Source organism: Mchenga conophoros, linkage group LG11, assembly GCF_057382185.1.
Source record: "Mchenga conophoros isolate Kocher_MC1m ecotype Shallow Benthic linkage group LG11, M_conophoros_male_GT1.1, whole genome shotgun sequence".
Taxonomy (NCBI): domain Eukaryota; kingdom Metazoa; phylum Chordata; class Actinopteri; order Cichliformes; family Cichlidae; genus Mchenga; species Mchenga conophoros.
Genome location: NC_140536.1, coordinates 36,024,847 through 36,039,424, shown reverse-complemented (window position 1 = coordinate 36,039,424; position 14,578 = coordinate 36,024,847). Strand labels below are relative to the sequence as shown.

Here is a 14,578-nt window from a genome sequence, read left to right as displayed (position 1 = left end):
GGTAAGGCTGGGATGGTCAATGTGGTAAAGTAAATCCGTTGGGCATCTTCCCTCGTCTTTAGACAATAATTCTGATGGAAAAAGAGCCAAACGGGACAGGCAAAAAAAAAAAGAGAAAAAAAAAAAGGATGTAAATCCTTAGGTGACGGCCAAGCAAAAAACAAGGTCATAGTCCCCCCGTGAGAGGGGCCAGCGTGTAAGAGTTTGTGGAATGTTCTTTGTCTGTGTCTCTGTATATAAGATGTAAGGGCGATGGACACAATTTAGAGATGGTCCTGGTGTTTCACTGGGATGCTCTCTCCACATTGCAATGTGTTTATTAAACCCACTTCAACTCAAGCTCACTGGGTGTGTTGAAGGTTATTGTTAAAATTTCCATAACACAAGAAAGGTGTGGTTTGTGTCTATGAACAGTGAACACCCGTGTGTACACCTGTGTGCACACCTGTATGGATGAGCGTGTTATTATTCAAATGGTTTCTCCATATAATCATCTTCTAGGGGGTATGGGGAGCCATAGCCCCGTCCCCCAGGTCATGAAGCAGGCATTGAGGAGATCAGGCCCGAGACATCCAGAGGCCCCAAGAGCCCAAGGAGGACCATCGGAGGGGCATCCTTGCCACCCTCCTGGGAATAACTGAGTAGAGCCCCAGACAAGAGGCCAACCAGCAGCCATGGAGCAGAAACCAGAGGGGGCTGCAGTGGCGTTCCCGCCAGCTGTGCCCAAGTGAACCAAACCGTAGGCCCAGAGGCCTGAGGGCCCTCCATCCCCCGGAGGAGACCTGACCAAGCCCGGCCCCTCCAAGGAGCCACCAGGAGTGAACTGGTACATACCTGAGTGCCCAGCCCAAAAACCACCAACCGACACCTGAGGGCATCAGCAACCAGCAGGGAGTGTAGTGAGAGGAGATAGGCTTCCATACTCTGGAGGGCCTGAGATGTTCCCAGACGTGGAGTCTAAGACCCGACCTGACATATAGACACAGACACAAACATGCATTCCCCCCCCCCCCCCTCCCCCCCATGGACGCATATACAAATACTCAGCACTCACCCAATGTAAAGGCAGACACTAATGGACACTGTACACACAATCATACTCCCCAAACATACTCTATACCCCATGTCCAGGTAAACTCACCCCCCGAGGGTGAAACCACACATAGACCCAGGAGATGTTGCCCTCTCCTTTCGGGTGGAGGCAAGCAGACATCCCAGACCCCAGTCGGACAGCCAATATCTCCTCCCAGCCCCTCCGCCCCGATGGCTAACAGAGAACGGGAGTGTGTGAAGACCCCATACCTCCCTCCTCCCGCTCATGTGTAGTGTGCTGCGTGTTGTTCTAAAGTGCATTTAAAACACGGGAGGGCATGGTGCTTCCTGCCAGAGAGCAGCAGGTGTAGCACGAGCCCTCCTCAGAACCCTCAATGTCTACATGCATTTAAAATTGAGAGGAGGTATAGTGCTGGCGGAGCGCTGCTGACGTTGACTGAGAAAATTGTCAGGCGGTGGAAGGAATACTTCGAGGACCTCCTTAATCCCACTGACACGTCTTCCGAGGAGGAAGCAGAGTCTGGGGATGAGGGGAATGACCCGCCAATTTCCGGCGAGGCGAGGCGAGGCTGCCATATCGCCCCTCTGGCCATCACCAGTAGACAGCAGGTGAAGAGTCTTGACCACGGACACAATACAGAGAGTGTCCGAGCCGGGGCTCGAACCGGCAATCTTCTGATCACAAGCGAACTGCCTACTCTTGAACCACGATCGCCCTAAACAGCAATGATAATAATACTTATGTGAAGTAACACAAGCTTATAGGAATCGTGTTATATACTTTTCCATAGCATTACATTTGAATTCAACAGTTCAATCTTTCAAATAACGGACAGATATTTGTGAAATCATGATACATTTGTGAATGTATTTTAACATCTAAATATGCATATGTACAGACAGATACATTTAATAATCATGAAAATTATGTTTTATTACATTACAGTGATTTAACGTTAATTTACATTTGAAATGTGGAATCACAGTCTATTTACGTAACTTTAATGATATTCTAGAAGAACAGAACAAAACTGTAAAATGAACAATAAAATACTTTCATATTAGGATTTTTTCCCACAGTGCAGCCATACCCGCGACCTTGTGGTTGTTAGTTCACATCCATTGGCCAATGCTTAGCTTCATGTTATTATGTGTCCCAACATCCAATGGCATGTCACATTGTTTTCATGGCCACACCCTCACCCCAGGTGCAGAGGCCTATTTCTGGTCAGGAATGTTGTGAATACTTTGAGATTTATATTAATTGCAATTCCTACCTCTACATTTATTTTTTTAAATATATAATTAGCACAGCGTGGCCGTGCAATGTTTTATATGGGTTTTTTTTTGTTTTTATTCCTATTAATTATATTTTTAACTTGTCTCTGAATTATTGAATCAGACCAAGATGACATGAAATTTTCAGCAAAATTAGAATTCAAATATTTTGAGTAGCACAACATTAATCATCTCCGTCCTTTTCTCACCCCACATGTCGCTGCCATTCTTGTCCATAGCCTTGTTACTTCCCGGATTGATTATTGTAATTCACTTCTTTTTGGTCTTACTCAAAAATCCACCCACAAGCTCCAACGTGTCCAGGACTCTGCTGCCCGTATTATCACCAGGACCCCTTCTGTCCACCACATCACTCCTGTCCTGCAGCAGCTTCATTGGCTCCTGGTCAAATATCGCATCAATTTCAAAATACTCTTGCACAAATTTAAGGCTATTCATCATCTCTCTCCTCCATATCTCTCTGATCTGGTTCAGATCACCGCCCCATCTCGGTGTCTTAGATCTTCTTCTTCCCTTTCTCTCTCTGTCCCCTCCCCCCGTCTTGCCACCATGGGTAGCAGGGCTTTCAGCTACTCTGCTCCTCGACTCTGGGATTCCCTTCCTCCTGATTTAAGAAATATCTCTTCCTTCTCTCTCTTTAAGTCATAACTCAAAACTCATTTGTTCAAAATAGCTTATCAAACATAGCTTCTCCACTCGGCTATTTTCAATTTGATTTATGTCTTATGCTTTTATGATTGTGTAAACTGCTTGCTTTTATGTTGCTGTTATTATTCTACCGTGTACAGTGTCCTTGAGTGTTCTGAAAGGTGCGTTCAAATAAAATGTATTATTATTATTTTTCCACCAATACAAAAGGGCTGTTTTTTGTTTTGTTTTGTTTTGATTTTTTGCTCATAAGCAGAGAGTGCTTGCTAGCGCTGTCTTTAGACAGTAAATGTGACGAAACTATTCAGGAAAAAACGCTGCGTATATATTGTTTATCATGACTCTGGGTTTACGTGGCCTATCAACACCATTTAAAAACTGGTATATATCACCTTGTTGCTTTGTCATCTTGAAGTGGTCATGTGATTGGCTTACCACGACTACTTTATTCTTCCTCAGTCAAACAGCAGCACTCGTGCAATTGTTTTGCCCCCCCTGAGCTCCAGGTGTTGTGCCAAAAAGTGATCATCTGGTAGAAAGTGATTGCTGTCTGCGGGAGCGCGCGCAGCTGCTTAAAGCTGTAGCGCCCAGATTACTTACATAGAGAGCTAAGTCTGTGCAACTGATGTAAGGTGCAGTAAGCTGAAGACAGCTTCAACCGTTGTTGAAAAATTGTAACGCGACCGCCCCGCATTTTCTTGTTGGTAACGGTAACGACATTGTAACGATAGAAATAGTAATTAGTGTTGAATATCAACACTTCACTGAGTTCTTTTGATTTCTCATAGGCATCCGATGGAAGACAAAACCCTGTTCAGTACACCATTTCACACTTTATTCTGTTACACAATTACTTCTCGAAGGGAGATGCGTCCTGCATGACACGGTGCCGCGGTTCTCAAAATGGTTGTGTGCCCCTAACAGTTTTATTACAGAAGCAGAACGCTGTTATTCATCACTGGTTGCCTGTGGAGAAGTGGACACGGCTCATAACCTTTTTCTTGTAATTGTACAATAAAGGTGTAGTAAGAGTGTTGCTGTGACCACCAGAGAGTGCTGTTGTATTTCTTTCCTGTTTACTTTTTCCAAACTGTGCAGCAAACGCACCAAGTTTGTTAACAGGTGATTCTTTTAATTATTATGTTTGACTGATTGTCCCAATTAATTGTCAAAGGAGCTTGCAAAGAAAAGCGTCTGGACTTCTTTAAGTTGCTTTCAAGCAACTTAATTAAAGAAGTCCAGACGCTTTTCTTTGCAAGCTCCTTTGACTACGATGACCTGGATGACTGAGAACCTTCACAGACATACGTCCCAATTAATTAATTGTAATAAAAATCTTTATTATAAAGTTGCTGATCAAGTTTATTTGATGAATGTTTGAAGTTTAAGTTTGGCATGTTTGCTGAAAATATTTCTTTAACTCTTGACATGTCTGGGGGTGGGCGTCCGGGTACACACCGGCTCACTCCTTGGCGGCCGCTTGTTGGGGCCTGGGGCCTGGGGCTCGCTCGGGCCCCTTTGGAGGTGGGGTGCCCCCGGCCTCTCGGCCTGGGGCTCGGTCACTCAGGCGCAGCTGGGGGCCGGCGGAGCTCACGGGCGCGTCACTGCAACTCCCCCTGACTTCTGCTCCGCGGCTGCTGGGCGAGCCCTCATCTGGGACTCTCCTCAGCTCTTACTGGAACAGTGGCGCGGCTGCCCCTCTGTTGGTCTTCCATGGTCTCTTGTGTTCTGGGGGCCTCTGGATGTCTGGAGTTTTGATCTCCTCCATACCCGCTTCACACCCTGGAGGACGGGGCTGTGGCCCCCCCACACTCCCTAGCAGATCATTACATGGAGAAACCTTTGGAATGCAAGCATGCTGATCCACACAGGTATGCACACATGGGTATTCACAGACGCAGACTAAAGCTTTCTTGGCTGCTGCCTCAAAGCACACTGTGCGCTGTCTATCTTGCGTGCTGCACAATATCGTTTATTACTTAGTAAATACTGATATCTATGACTAGCTAGTTTATTGTGATGGTGCTTTGTTTTCTCTATTATTATGTTGCTCTTTGTTGTTTGCTGTCTCCTCTGTTTGTTTTTGTTTGTTTGTTTGTTTGTTTTTTTTCTCCATACAGGTGACCCAGGAGTTTTTTTTTTTTTTTTTTTTTGTCTCTCTTCCCCCCCCTTCTCACCGTCTCTTCTCCCCTTTGGTTTTCTTTCTTTCTCTCCCCCTCTCTCTCTCATTCATTCCCCCTGTCCTATTTATTAAAAAAAAAAAAAAAATGACAAAGGATGAACTGAAGCTCTGCCATCACGTAATGTCGCATACTGCTGTTTCTGATGTCATTTAGAAAGAAAAAAAAAAAAAAAAAAAAACTCTTGACATGAACTGAACATAAACTTGTGGCTCCTCTCATGTCACTGCTACCTTTTCTGCAGGTGTTACCTTATACATCATATTTTTTATGCTCACCTTTCTCACAACCGAGAGCATAAAGAGGAGGTGCTATTGGTAACAGGTTTGGCCAGCTCTTGGTTTCCTCTTTCCAGTGTACCGCTTACTTGATCAGACTTGTTTGCTTTTCAAACGGAGGTGTTTAAGTTTTTGTTCTTCACTAACAGGTAAGTCTTTCATGTTTGATTCAGCTTGTAATTCAGACTAATTAAGAGTTGTGTATTTATGTAAAAAATGTGGTTTAATCTAATCGTTGTTCATTTATCTCCATGTTGTAAGTTTTAACAACATCAGAAAACACATCAAGTTGAAACTGATTTTATGATTTCTGGAAGACAAAAATACAACTTATACAGTAAGAAGTCTAATAATAAATATAAAATATAGTACATATATTTATTGATTGGTACAGGGGTTTCAGGTTATGGGTGGAAAACAACACAAAAACATGACTTCCTTGTTCCTTGAACAAGAGCATGCAGTAAATAAAGCTGGGGCATGGTGCTGACATCACTATGTGCTGCACATTTATCTGCTAAAACTGTGGATTTAACTACATTTCTGGAGTTTTTGAAATGTGTTGCATTAAATAGAAAAGGTTTCTTTTATTTAGCTTTGTTGATATAAATGTGGCAACGATTATTGAGAAAGAGATTTTTCATGTAACAACTGAGGGAGGAAGTAGAAACAATTCAGCAGAAATGAAAGATTAAAAAATTTATAATGACAACTTTTTGTCATGTGAGGCAGAGGCAGGCAGGAAGGGGATGCAAACACAGGACTCTAGTTTTAGTTCTAGAAAACTAGAACTAAAACTCCAAACCAGAAACACAGGGAGACTTACACACATGAGGAGGTACAACAGGACAAAAGGCAAAGGAACACACAGGGTTTAAATATACAAGGGAATAATGAGGGAATGGGATGTAGGAGGGAAACACAGCTGGGATTAATTAGACATAACAAGACAAGGGGAAGAAAAATTAGACACACTGACATTGGACATGGGACTGTCAAAGTAAAACAGGAAATAACACAAACATCGAACCAGGAAAATAAGACACAACAGAAGGAACACAAGGGAGGCACAGAGACAAAACCTAAAGGAAATCACAGCAGTGCTAAAGAAAAACTAAGGAACAGAAAATACAAAAAAACAAATCATGAAAAACCCAGAACATTGAATAAACAAAAACCGAAACATGGAGTCACCCTACTACAGACCATCACACTTTTATTATGAATATAATTGTTATTATTATTATGCCAGAAATTATCTATAGAGACCAAAGTCATTTTTGTAGCACACGACAAACTTTTTTCTGCTGTGAAGTGAAAATTTTAACATAGAAGTTTATGACAAGTTTGAATTTGAATTTATTTATTTAAAAGGGACAGTGCAGTTTAACATAGTTCAAGTGCAAGACATGAGACTGATGTACTGCACATAGGTTTATAGCTACTGCTAATTTTCAACAATTGTCCCTTGTTGGGCTTACAATCTAAATAAATACATATTACAATAAAACATACAACATACAGTGACCTGCTGTTGTAGCCGACACAGTAAAGGGACTGGGTACATCACTACGGGATTCCATTTTCAGCACCTGGAGGTTGCCTTTCCATGTAAAACATTCTTGTAAACTAGTATCAGCACAGTGTTATCCATATGAAGAACCCGTGTCACCTGTTAAAGCCAACTTGAGAGCGTGCAGTGATGTTACAGCGTCCCAGCATCAAGTCGATTTAATTAAATTAACAAATTACTTTTAAAATTCTGTTTAAAGCTCCTTTGGTGGAAAGTGAAGGGAAGTGAGGTGTGTGGATCAAATTGTTTTTGCTGCTAAGACTTTAATCTGATTCTTATTTCAGTTTTTTCTTGTCTCTCAGTCTCCAGGATCTCAAGACAGGATGTCAGTGACTGTGTCCAAGGCTGATGGGGTCACTGTGTTCACTCTGACCACTGACCCCCAAAGTCCTTGGCCTCCTCTGTGTCAGATCTTCAAGAACCTTTGCTACAGTCCAGTGTGCTGCACTGTGTCTCAGCACCTGAGAAGTCTCAACAGAGCTTCTCAGACAGTGCTGGGGGTGAGCTACAACCATCTACACATCACATTTTATATTATGCCTATTTTTTAATTTGTAGTTTTTTCTTAAAGTGCACAATGTTCACTGTTCATACTGTACTTCATTTTTCACAGACGCTGCAGATAATGATCGGGCTTCTCAACATTGGATTGGGACTTATACTCTATAGCACTTGGAACTCCCTTTACTTAAACTACTTAGGCTTTCCATTTTGGTTGGGTGCATTGGTAAGTAAATAATGATGGAGATATAGATATATATAGATATATATATCTATAATCTATAGATATATAGATATATATATAGATATATCTATATATATATATATATAGATATAGATATATCTATATAGATATATAGATATATCTATATATCTATATATATATCTATCTATATATATATATATATATATAGATAGATATATATACACATTGTCTAATAAGCAGCACAGTGTTTGTTATTGTTGCCTGATAGCAACAAGGTTCTGGACTGGGTGTCAGTTGTGTGCGAGTTATTTCTGGGTGATCCGGTTTCCTCCACAGCCCAAAGATGTGTTTCATGTTAACTTGTAATTCTAAATTGTCCTTAGGAGTGGAAATTTCTGTGGTTGTCTGTTTGTCATAAATGGGTGACCTGTGTTGCTCCCTTGTTAGTGAGATTTGGTTACGAAAAAAAAGATGACCAGATTTGTTTTTCCATTTCACATCAGGTCATACTGGATACACAAGATGAGAAATGAAATGCCAAAAAAGAGCCATGTAAACCAAACCTGTCACAGTAATGGAATAGGAATCAACTGAGTAATCTTTACGAGAAGATCATTTTGGGGGTCAAACATATCTTTCCACAGTTAAATATGTGACAGAAAGCTTAATTGCCAAGTTTTGTCCAAGATCTTTTTAAGTGTGATGACACCAGTGCACATTTACAAACACAGATTCATAGTTTTGCTAGGTTACATTAAAAATTAGCTATAGTTCAAAATAGCAGTTCACACAAACAAACAATTGCTCTCTCATGGTGAAAAGTTTTATTTACAACATATCCTGCAAGAAGAGGGGATAAAATGTCCATAAAGACCCCTCTGTTTTCTCTGTTGCACTCAGTAAAAAGATGGACGTGAACTTTATTTATGTATTTATTTATTTTGTCTTTTGTCTAGTTCATCATGTTCGGCACTGTGTGCGTTTTGTCTGAGAAGTATCCAAGTCCATGTTTGGTGAGTATTTCAGCTGTAAAACATTTTCATATGATCTCTAAAGGACTTTTTGTTGTCATGTCTTATTCTTATTTGCATTCATGATAAATATACTAAACATGTACAGTATGTCCTACAGCATACACACACTTGCATAAATACTGGAGGGAAGTTTGCTGAAGGAGGACTTAACACCCCTCTAGTCTACATATAATTGCTAAATTATTTTTAGCAAATAAAATACTTTGATAAAAATGATTTCCCACTCCTGACCCCACCTCCAACTTTTCGCACTGCATCTTGAAACAGTTTATATTACAAACAACAATCAGGATGTTACATCCTCATCATGGAAAGATTGTCCACTGGCCTGTAGGTGTGAATAGACTGCAGAGTCCTGGCCTGATGAGGTAGCTCTTCTGTGTTGTGCCATCCGGCGCAACACAGAAGAGCGGCACATGTTCAGGGTTTTAAAAGCCACAGAGACACGGTGTTTAGAAAAAATGAGTCTTAATTGTTCCGATGCTCATGACACATACAGGATCACAAAGGGTTTTCACTTAGGCAGCACTTGTCCTTCTCTCCTGGATCAGTTGGAGCTTTCTTTAGGAGCCTTCCCAGCTTTGACAAACATCCAGCTGGGATAACCACATTAACTCAGGGCCTTCTTGATGTGATGTTCTTCTGCTTCCCTGACCACTTTGTCTGTGGGGATGGTGTTCATTCTGTGTTGTAGCGCACTGGTGATACCCAGATTGTGCTCCACTGGATGGTGAGAGTCAAACCTTAAATAATGATCTGTATGCGTGGTTTTACGGTACACATCAACATTTAAATGTCTCTCGTTACTGATGGAAATCTTACAGTCTAAGAAGGCTAACCTGCAACTTTTCATATTCAATGGTACTCATGGCCACTGATCAATGGTCTTTGATCAGTAGTTGTAGCTCAGCAGTCGTGACAATTTGCATACTAATGGTCAAGAAACTGACCTCACAGCCCATTGTTCATCAGTGGTGCTAGTTTCAGTAAGTATGCAAATGAGACTGAAGAGGATGGATGAGTGACCAAACGTTTCTCCCACTGAACCAGCTTTCTGGGATTTCCTTGCCTGGATGATTGAGCATGCATGAAGACAACAGTCACAATAGATTTCCTGAACATTACACTGAATAGGGGATGTGATCCAGAACTTGTTCTGTTTCTATATTTCATTATGTCAAGAAGAATAAAGGAAGAGGAAAATGAAAAAGAGGCAGATTAGCTGGCTAAGGTTAAAAAACTGCTGCCTAAGTTTAAACGTAACTTCCGTAAAATTATAATTCACGTTGAAGAAGCTCAAATTTTTAGAAATCTGGCCAAATTAATGAACCCTCCTCCACAAATGTGATTATCTAGACTTGGGACCAGGAAGCAGAGTTGCAGTTTTATTATGTGTCTCTGCAGCTTCTCTCCTCCTGTCACCCCCCTTAAAATGAAAAATCCCATCCTCTGAGAGACTGTGTCAGCTGCCAGACAAAAAAACAAAACAATCAAAAAACATTAGAAAAAAAAAATCACAAAGAATAACAACAAAGTCCACAACTATCCACAACTGCACCAAAGCGTTTTGAAAGCGCTCTCGAAATCGCATATATTTCCAAACAGAGCTGTCCCATTGCAGTGTGGATGTTTGAAAACGCAGACTTTCTAAAACGATGATGCATTTTAGTCATGTGATGCAGTCATGTGACCAATTAAACAAAGATAGCGGAGTGCATTATTCAGCAGCTGTTTTGATTTGTCTCAATTTTGACAGCCCTAAAAAAAGATTAACATCAGTTTGTACGTGCTCCAGATAGCTTTTATTCAAATTCTTTAATTTGCGCAAATTCACTCGCTTTTGCGCAGGACTGGAGCGTAAGCGTTTTGGGCCGTTTCAATGTAGACGCACAATTCTGTGAAAATGACTGAAAGCGCTAGTGTGGACGCGGAGAGTTTTCAGATGAAAACGCCATTTTCAAATCTATCCGGGCTAGTGTGGATGTAGCCTAAGGGGAGACAATGCTAGGGACACAGACATGAGACAAGGGACCGTCAAAGTAAAAAGACATGAACACAAGGGAGCACAGTGAACACCTAAACACTGGAAGAAAATAACAAAAAAATCAGAAAACTAAAAATTGATAAACACAAAACATAAACATGGAGTCACCAGATTCCGGACCATGACATCTACGACAGAGATTCCAAATCTGAAGAATCATCAGAATCAGATACTTCATTAATCTGAAGTGAAGAATAACATTAACAAACCAAAAACAGAAACCCCAAACTTAACATGAAAATAACAACCATCATATCCTAAAGCAGCAACTAGACAGAAACCAACATTTAGATTAATGAGGAATCCAGACATGACTACGTAAACATGTGTACTCACAGAGGCTATGATACTTTAGTCTAAGAATGCACTAAGTGTCATTTATGGTTTGGATATTTTCTTGTACATTAACTGGTCATTTTTGTTTTTCAGGTCATCCTTACTGTGATTCTGAATCTGGCTGGAGTTGCTTTTGCCATTACAGCCATTGCACTGTACAGCATTAATTTAGGAAACATTCGTTCTTGGTGGAACTGTTATGAATACTACAATGGCTACAATGGCTACAATGGTTACGGGTATGGCAGGGAAACAATAAGGTCTCCATCTTTGGAGGAAAAACTCCTTCAGGAGAAATGCTACGAGGGCCGAGCAGTGCTGGTGGTAAGTTAGGGAAAGCGGAAAGAAAAATGGCACATATACACTATATGATACTATCTTATATACTGCAGTATATAACATTTTGAGACTGTAGATGAAACGCTGTTGTTTGCATCCCATCAGATGCTCCTGAGAAGCATCAGTGCTGTGATGATCACCTTGTCTGTTCTGGAGCTCTGTGTTGTGATAAGCTCTGCTGTCCTGGGAATCAAGGCTCTGAGGAACAAAGAAAAAGGACAAAACAAGGTAGATAATGGACAACACAATGGTTCAAACACATTCTGATAAACATGTTAAATAGTAGAAGATGTTGGCTGAACACATGAAGTGTTCTTGCAGGAATTCTGTTTGTTTTGTCTGAATATCAGTGAAACCAGGTAACAGTGAGTCTGTGCAGTGTTCTCATGCTCTCTACCAGTTTGAGTGAGTCAGTTAAAGTTTATATCTGATGTACAGACAGAGAGCAGGATGACAACATAAAACAAAACAACAGCCCATCATGATTCCTTTTTGTATTCCTGCATGAAATTGTCATCAAAGTGTGCGCAGTCATGGTTGTTTGATTGGAGGGAGTCGACACTTCACAAATATTTTTTTCTCTTTTAGAGCACTGATGACCCAGAGCTCCACAAACCTCTGCTGGAGGAAGTCACTGCACAGCCTGTGGCATAAACATCTTGGCTCTGTGATTGGAAATGTCTGCGATTTACACACATTCTTACTAACAGCTAACTGATAATATACAAATTATGACTGTGTGTTAATGTAGTGACATATATCTTATATTTAGTTAGATCCCAGCACCGGGTTGGTAAAAAGTGATTGATAAACAACAAAATTATTGTTATAAGTCAGAGTCCTGAGCTCAGACGCTGTGCAATAACCTGAAGTTTATTCAGTCAAAATACAAACTGGTAACTCTTTTCTTTTCTTTCTTTTTTAATGTGTAAACAGGGAATGTCAGGTGGAGGTTTTTACTTTTAAATGAGGTTTGAAATGTTAAGAAACTCAAGAATTTACTTTTCCCAGCCTGTGCTGTAAATGCTTTCGCTTCAGTCGCACCTAACCTCTGGAACAACCTCCTTCATGCTATTCACGCATCTGACTCAATCCAGACCTTCAAGGCTCGATTGAAATCCCACCTTTTTAGTTTAGCCTTCCCAGCTTCCTAAAGCATGCCCTTTAAGTGTACTTCCTTGCCCTCCCCATTTTCCTCTGTTTTGCTTATATTGTTTTATCAGTTTTATTTTTAAGTCTTACTTGCTTATCTGCATACTTGTATACTTGGTTAATCAATGCCTCCCACTTGCTAGCGTATCTGCTTTTGTATTTTGCTACTGTTTTAATGGATTTTGTGAAGCACTTTGGTGTATCTCTGGTTTTAAATGTGCTATACAAATAAAGTTGTATTGTATTGTATTTCTTGGCATGTTCAATAAAACATGAAAGGTTCAGCTGTTGTGCGTTGTGTGTTTATTCAGATTTCGTAATCGTGAATCAGATGGAGACCAAACCACATTCTCACTTCTGCCAAATATGAGGAAGAACTAATTGTAACAGGTCTGCATTTAGTTCCTGGTTTCTGTTTTCCAAACTGCACAGCAAGCAACCAGTCTGAGTTTAGGTTTAGTTTAGGACTTTTTTATTAAAAGTTACATGCTGTGTTTAAAGTTCAAACTCATTAGAAGATTCATGGAAACATAGAATGTCAGTCAACTGAGATAGTGAGAGGTTCATATTCAGTGGATAGAAACCATTTAAATTTTACTCACATAATTATTTTAATATTTAAATAGTTAACAGCAAAAATTGTGAAATGGAAAAAGCAGGAATGATTAGGTGGATCTCTGATTCTATGCATCAGCTGTGACTGTCCTGCTCACTGTCTGCTCAGTTTAAAACACCACACTTAGTCAGTCTGTGCAGTAGTCGCAGTAGTTAGAGCAGTGGTCACTGCTGTTGTTCATGGTTTGAATGTGTCAGCACCTTTTCATGCACTTTACCCATGCTGTTTTTCACTTTCAGAGTACTGATGATCGACAGCGCTACAAAGACCTGCTGGAGAAAGTCACTGCACAGCTTATAGCCTAAATGTGTTGCCTCTGTCCTTTAACGTCACTGAGTTATACAAAGTTTTCTTCTTGAAGTGCTGCTTAAAGACTGCATTCCTGCTGTGTGCTTGTATTTTTCAAACCTTGCATTTATTGATTCTGACACAGTCAGTTTTCCACCATTGTTGGTGTTCTTCTTTATTGCTACCAGTGAGGGTTTTTTTTGTTTGTTTATTAAAAATAATTTAATTTTGGAACATGTAGAACAAAAATGATGCCATCTATAGCTGTTACATGGCGTTATTGTTTGTAAGTATACTGGATAAGTGGTTAAGAAGGAAGAAAACTGAAGTTTGGATTTGATGCTTTTGCACAATTTCTCCACCAAGCAGCACGGATATTCATCCTTTCACTCATCTTAAGTGTGATCAGGGGAATTTAGAAATCAGAACCAAAAAGAAGGTAGGAACGGGTAGAAGACACGGATCTGTGTGGAACTGCCCTAAAATAAAAAAAAAAACCCTCTATATCACATTCAAAAACTTTTAATGAATTCGTTTCAGTTTATAAAACTATCGTCCAAAACAAAATTATGTTTAAACTCTTCTGAAGCATATTGTGCACAATATTCAGGTTAAATCTTCTGATTTCCTGCCCCTTAAAACAATTTCCCTCAATCAATCAATCAACCTCCCACTTTCACATGGACTGTGGACCACATTTAGACAAGTCCAACTCCAAACATTCCTCCTACATGTAGCTGCCAAGTGGGAGGAGGCACTTCTGCAGCGAAATTGAATAATCTCTGGAACAATTTCAAGGAATCGAAATCCTCAAGTGAAAAAATAAAGTGGTTATATGGAATTTAATCTGCCCTATCCTTGGTTACTGACATGTAGCTCAGACTGGAGCGTGGCGCTGGGCAGAATACCGAGAGCCAGACCTAAAGGGTACACTACGAACCAAGCTCAACACAGCCGGCTTTCTTTGGCTCAGCTGGCTCACTATAGGGAAAAAGGGCTGGTTGGAAGCGCGACCCTCTGCTCCAGGATCCG

General features: G+C 40.5%; 1 protein-coding gene across 1 annotated transcript; it reads left to right on the top strand.

Moving 5' to 3' along the window:
- Window positions 1-5,448: 5,448 nt before the first annotated feature.
- On the top strand, window positions 5,449-12,926 carry LOC146564899 (uncharacterized). The gene is made up of 7 exons (XM_085292688.1): window positions 5,449-5,607; window positions 7,334-7,531; window positions 7,645-7,758; window positions 8,694-8,750; window positions 11,245-11,475; window positions 11,596-11,718; window positions 12,079-12,926. The coding sequence occupies exons 2-7, from the start codon at window positions 7,355-7,357 to the stop codon at window positions 12,142-12,144; spliced, it is 768 nt and encodes a 255-aa protein (XP_085148814.1). The 5' UTR covers window positions 5,449-5,607; window positions 7,334-7,354; the 3' UTR covers window positions 12,145-12,926.
- The last annotated feature ends 1,652 nt before the right edge of the window (window positions 12,927-14,578 follow it).

Coding starts and splice junctions, on each gene's coding strand:
- LOC146564899 (XM_085292688.1), top strand. CDS start 7,355: ATGTCAGTGACTGTGTCCAAGGCTGATGGGGTCACTGTGTTCACTCTG. Junction 11,476..11,595: donor AGGGCCGAGCAGTGCTGGTG/GTAAGTTAGGGA, acceptor GCATCCCATCAG/ATGCTCCTGAGAAGCATCAG. Junction 11,719..12,078: donor AAGAAAAAGGACAAAACAAG/GTAGATAATGGA, acceptor TTTCTCTTTTAG/AGCACTGATGACCCAGAGCT.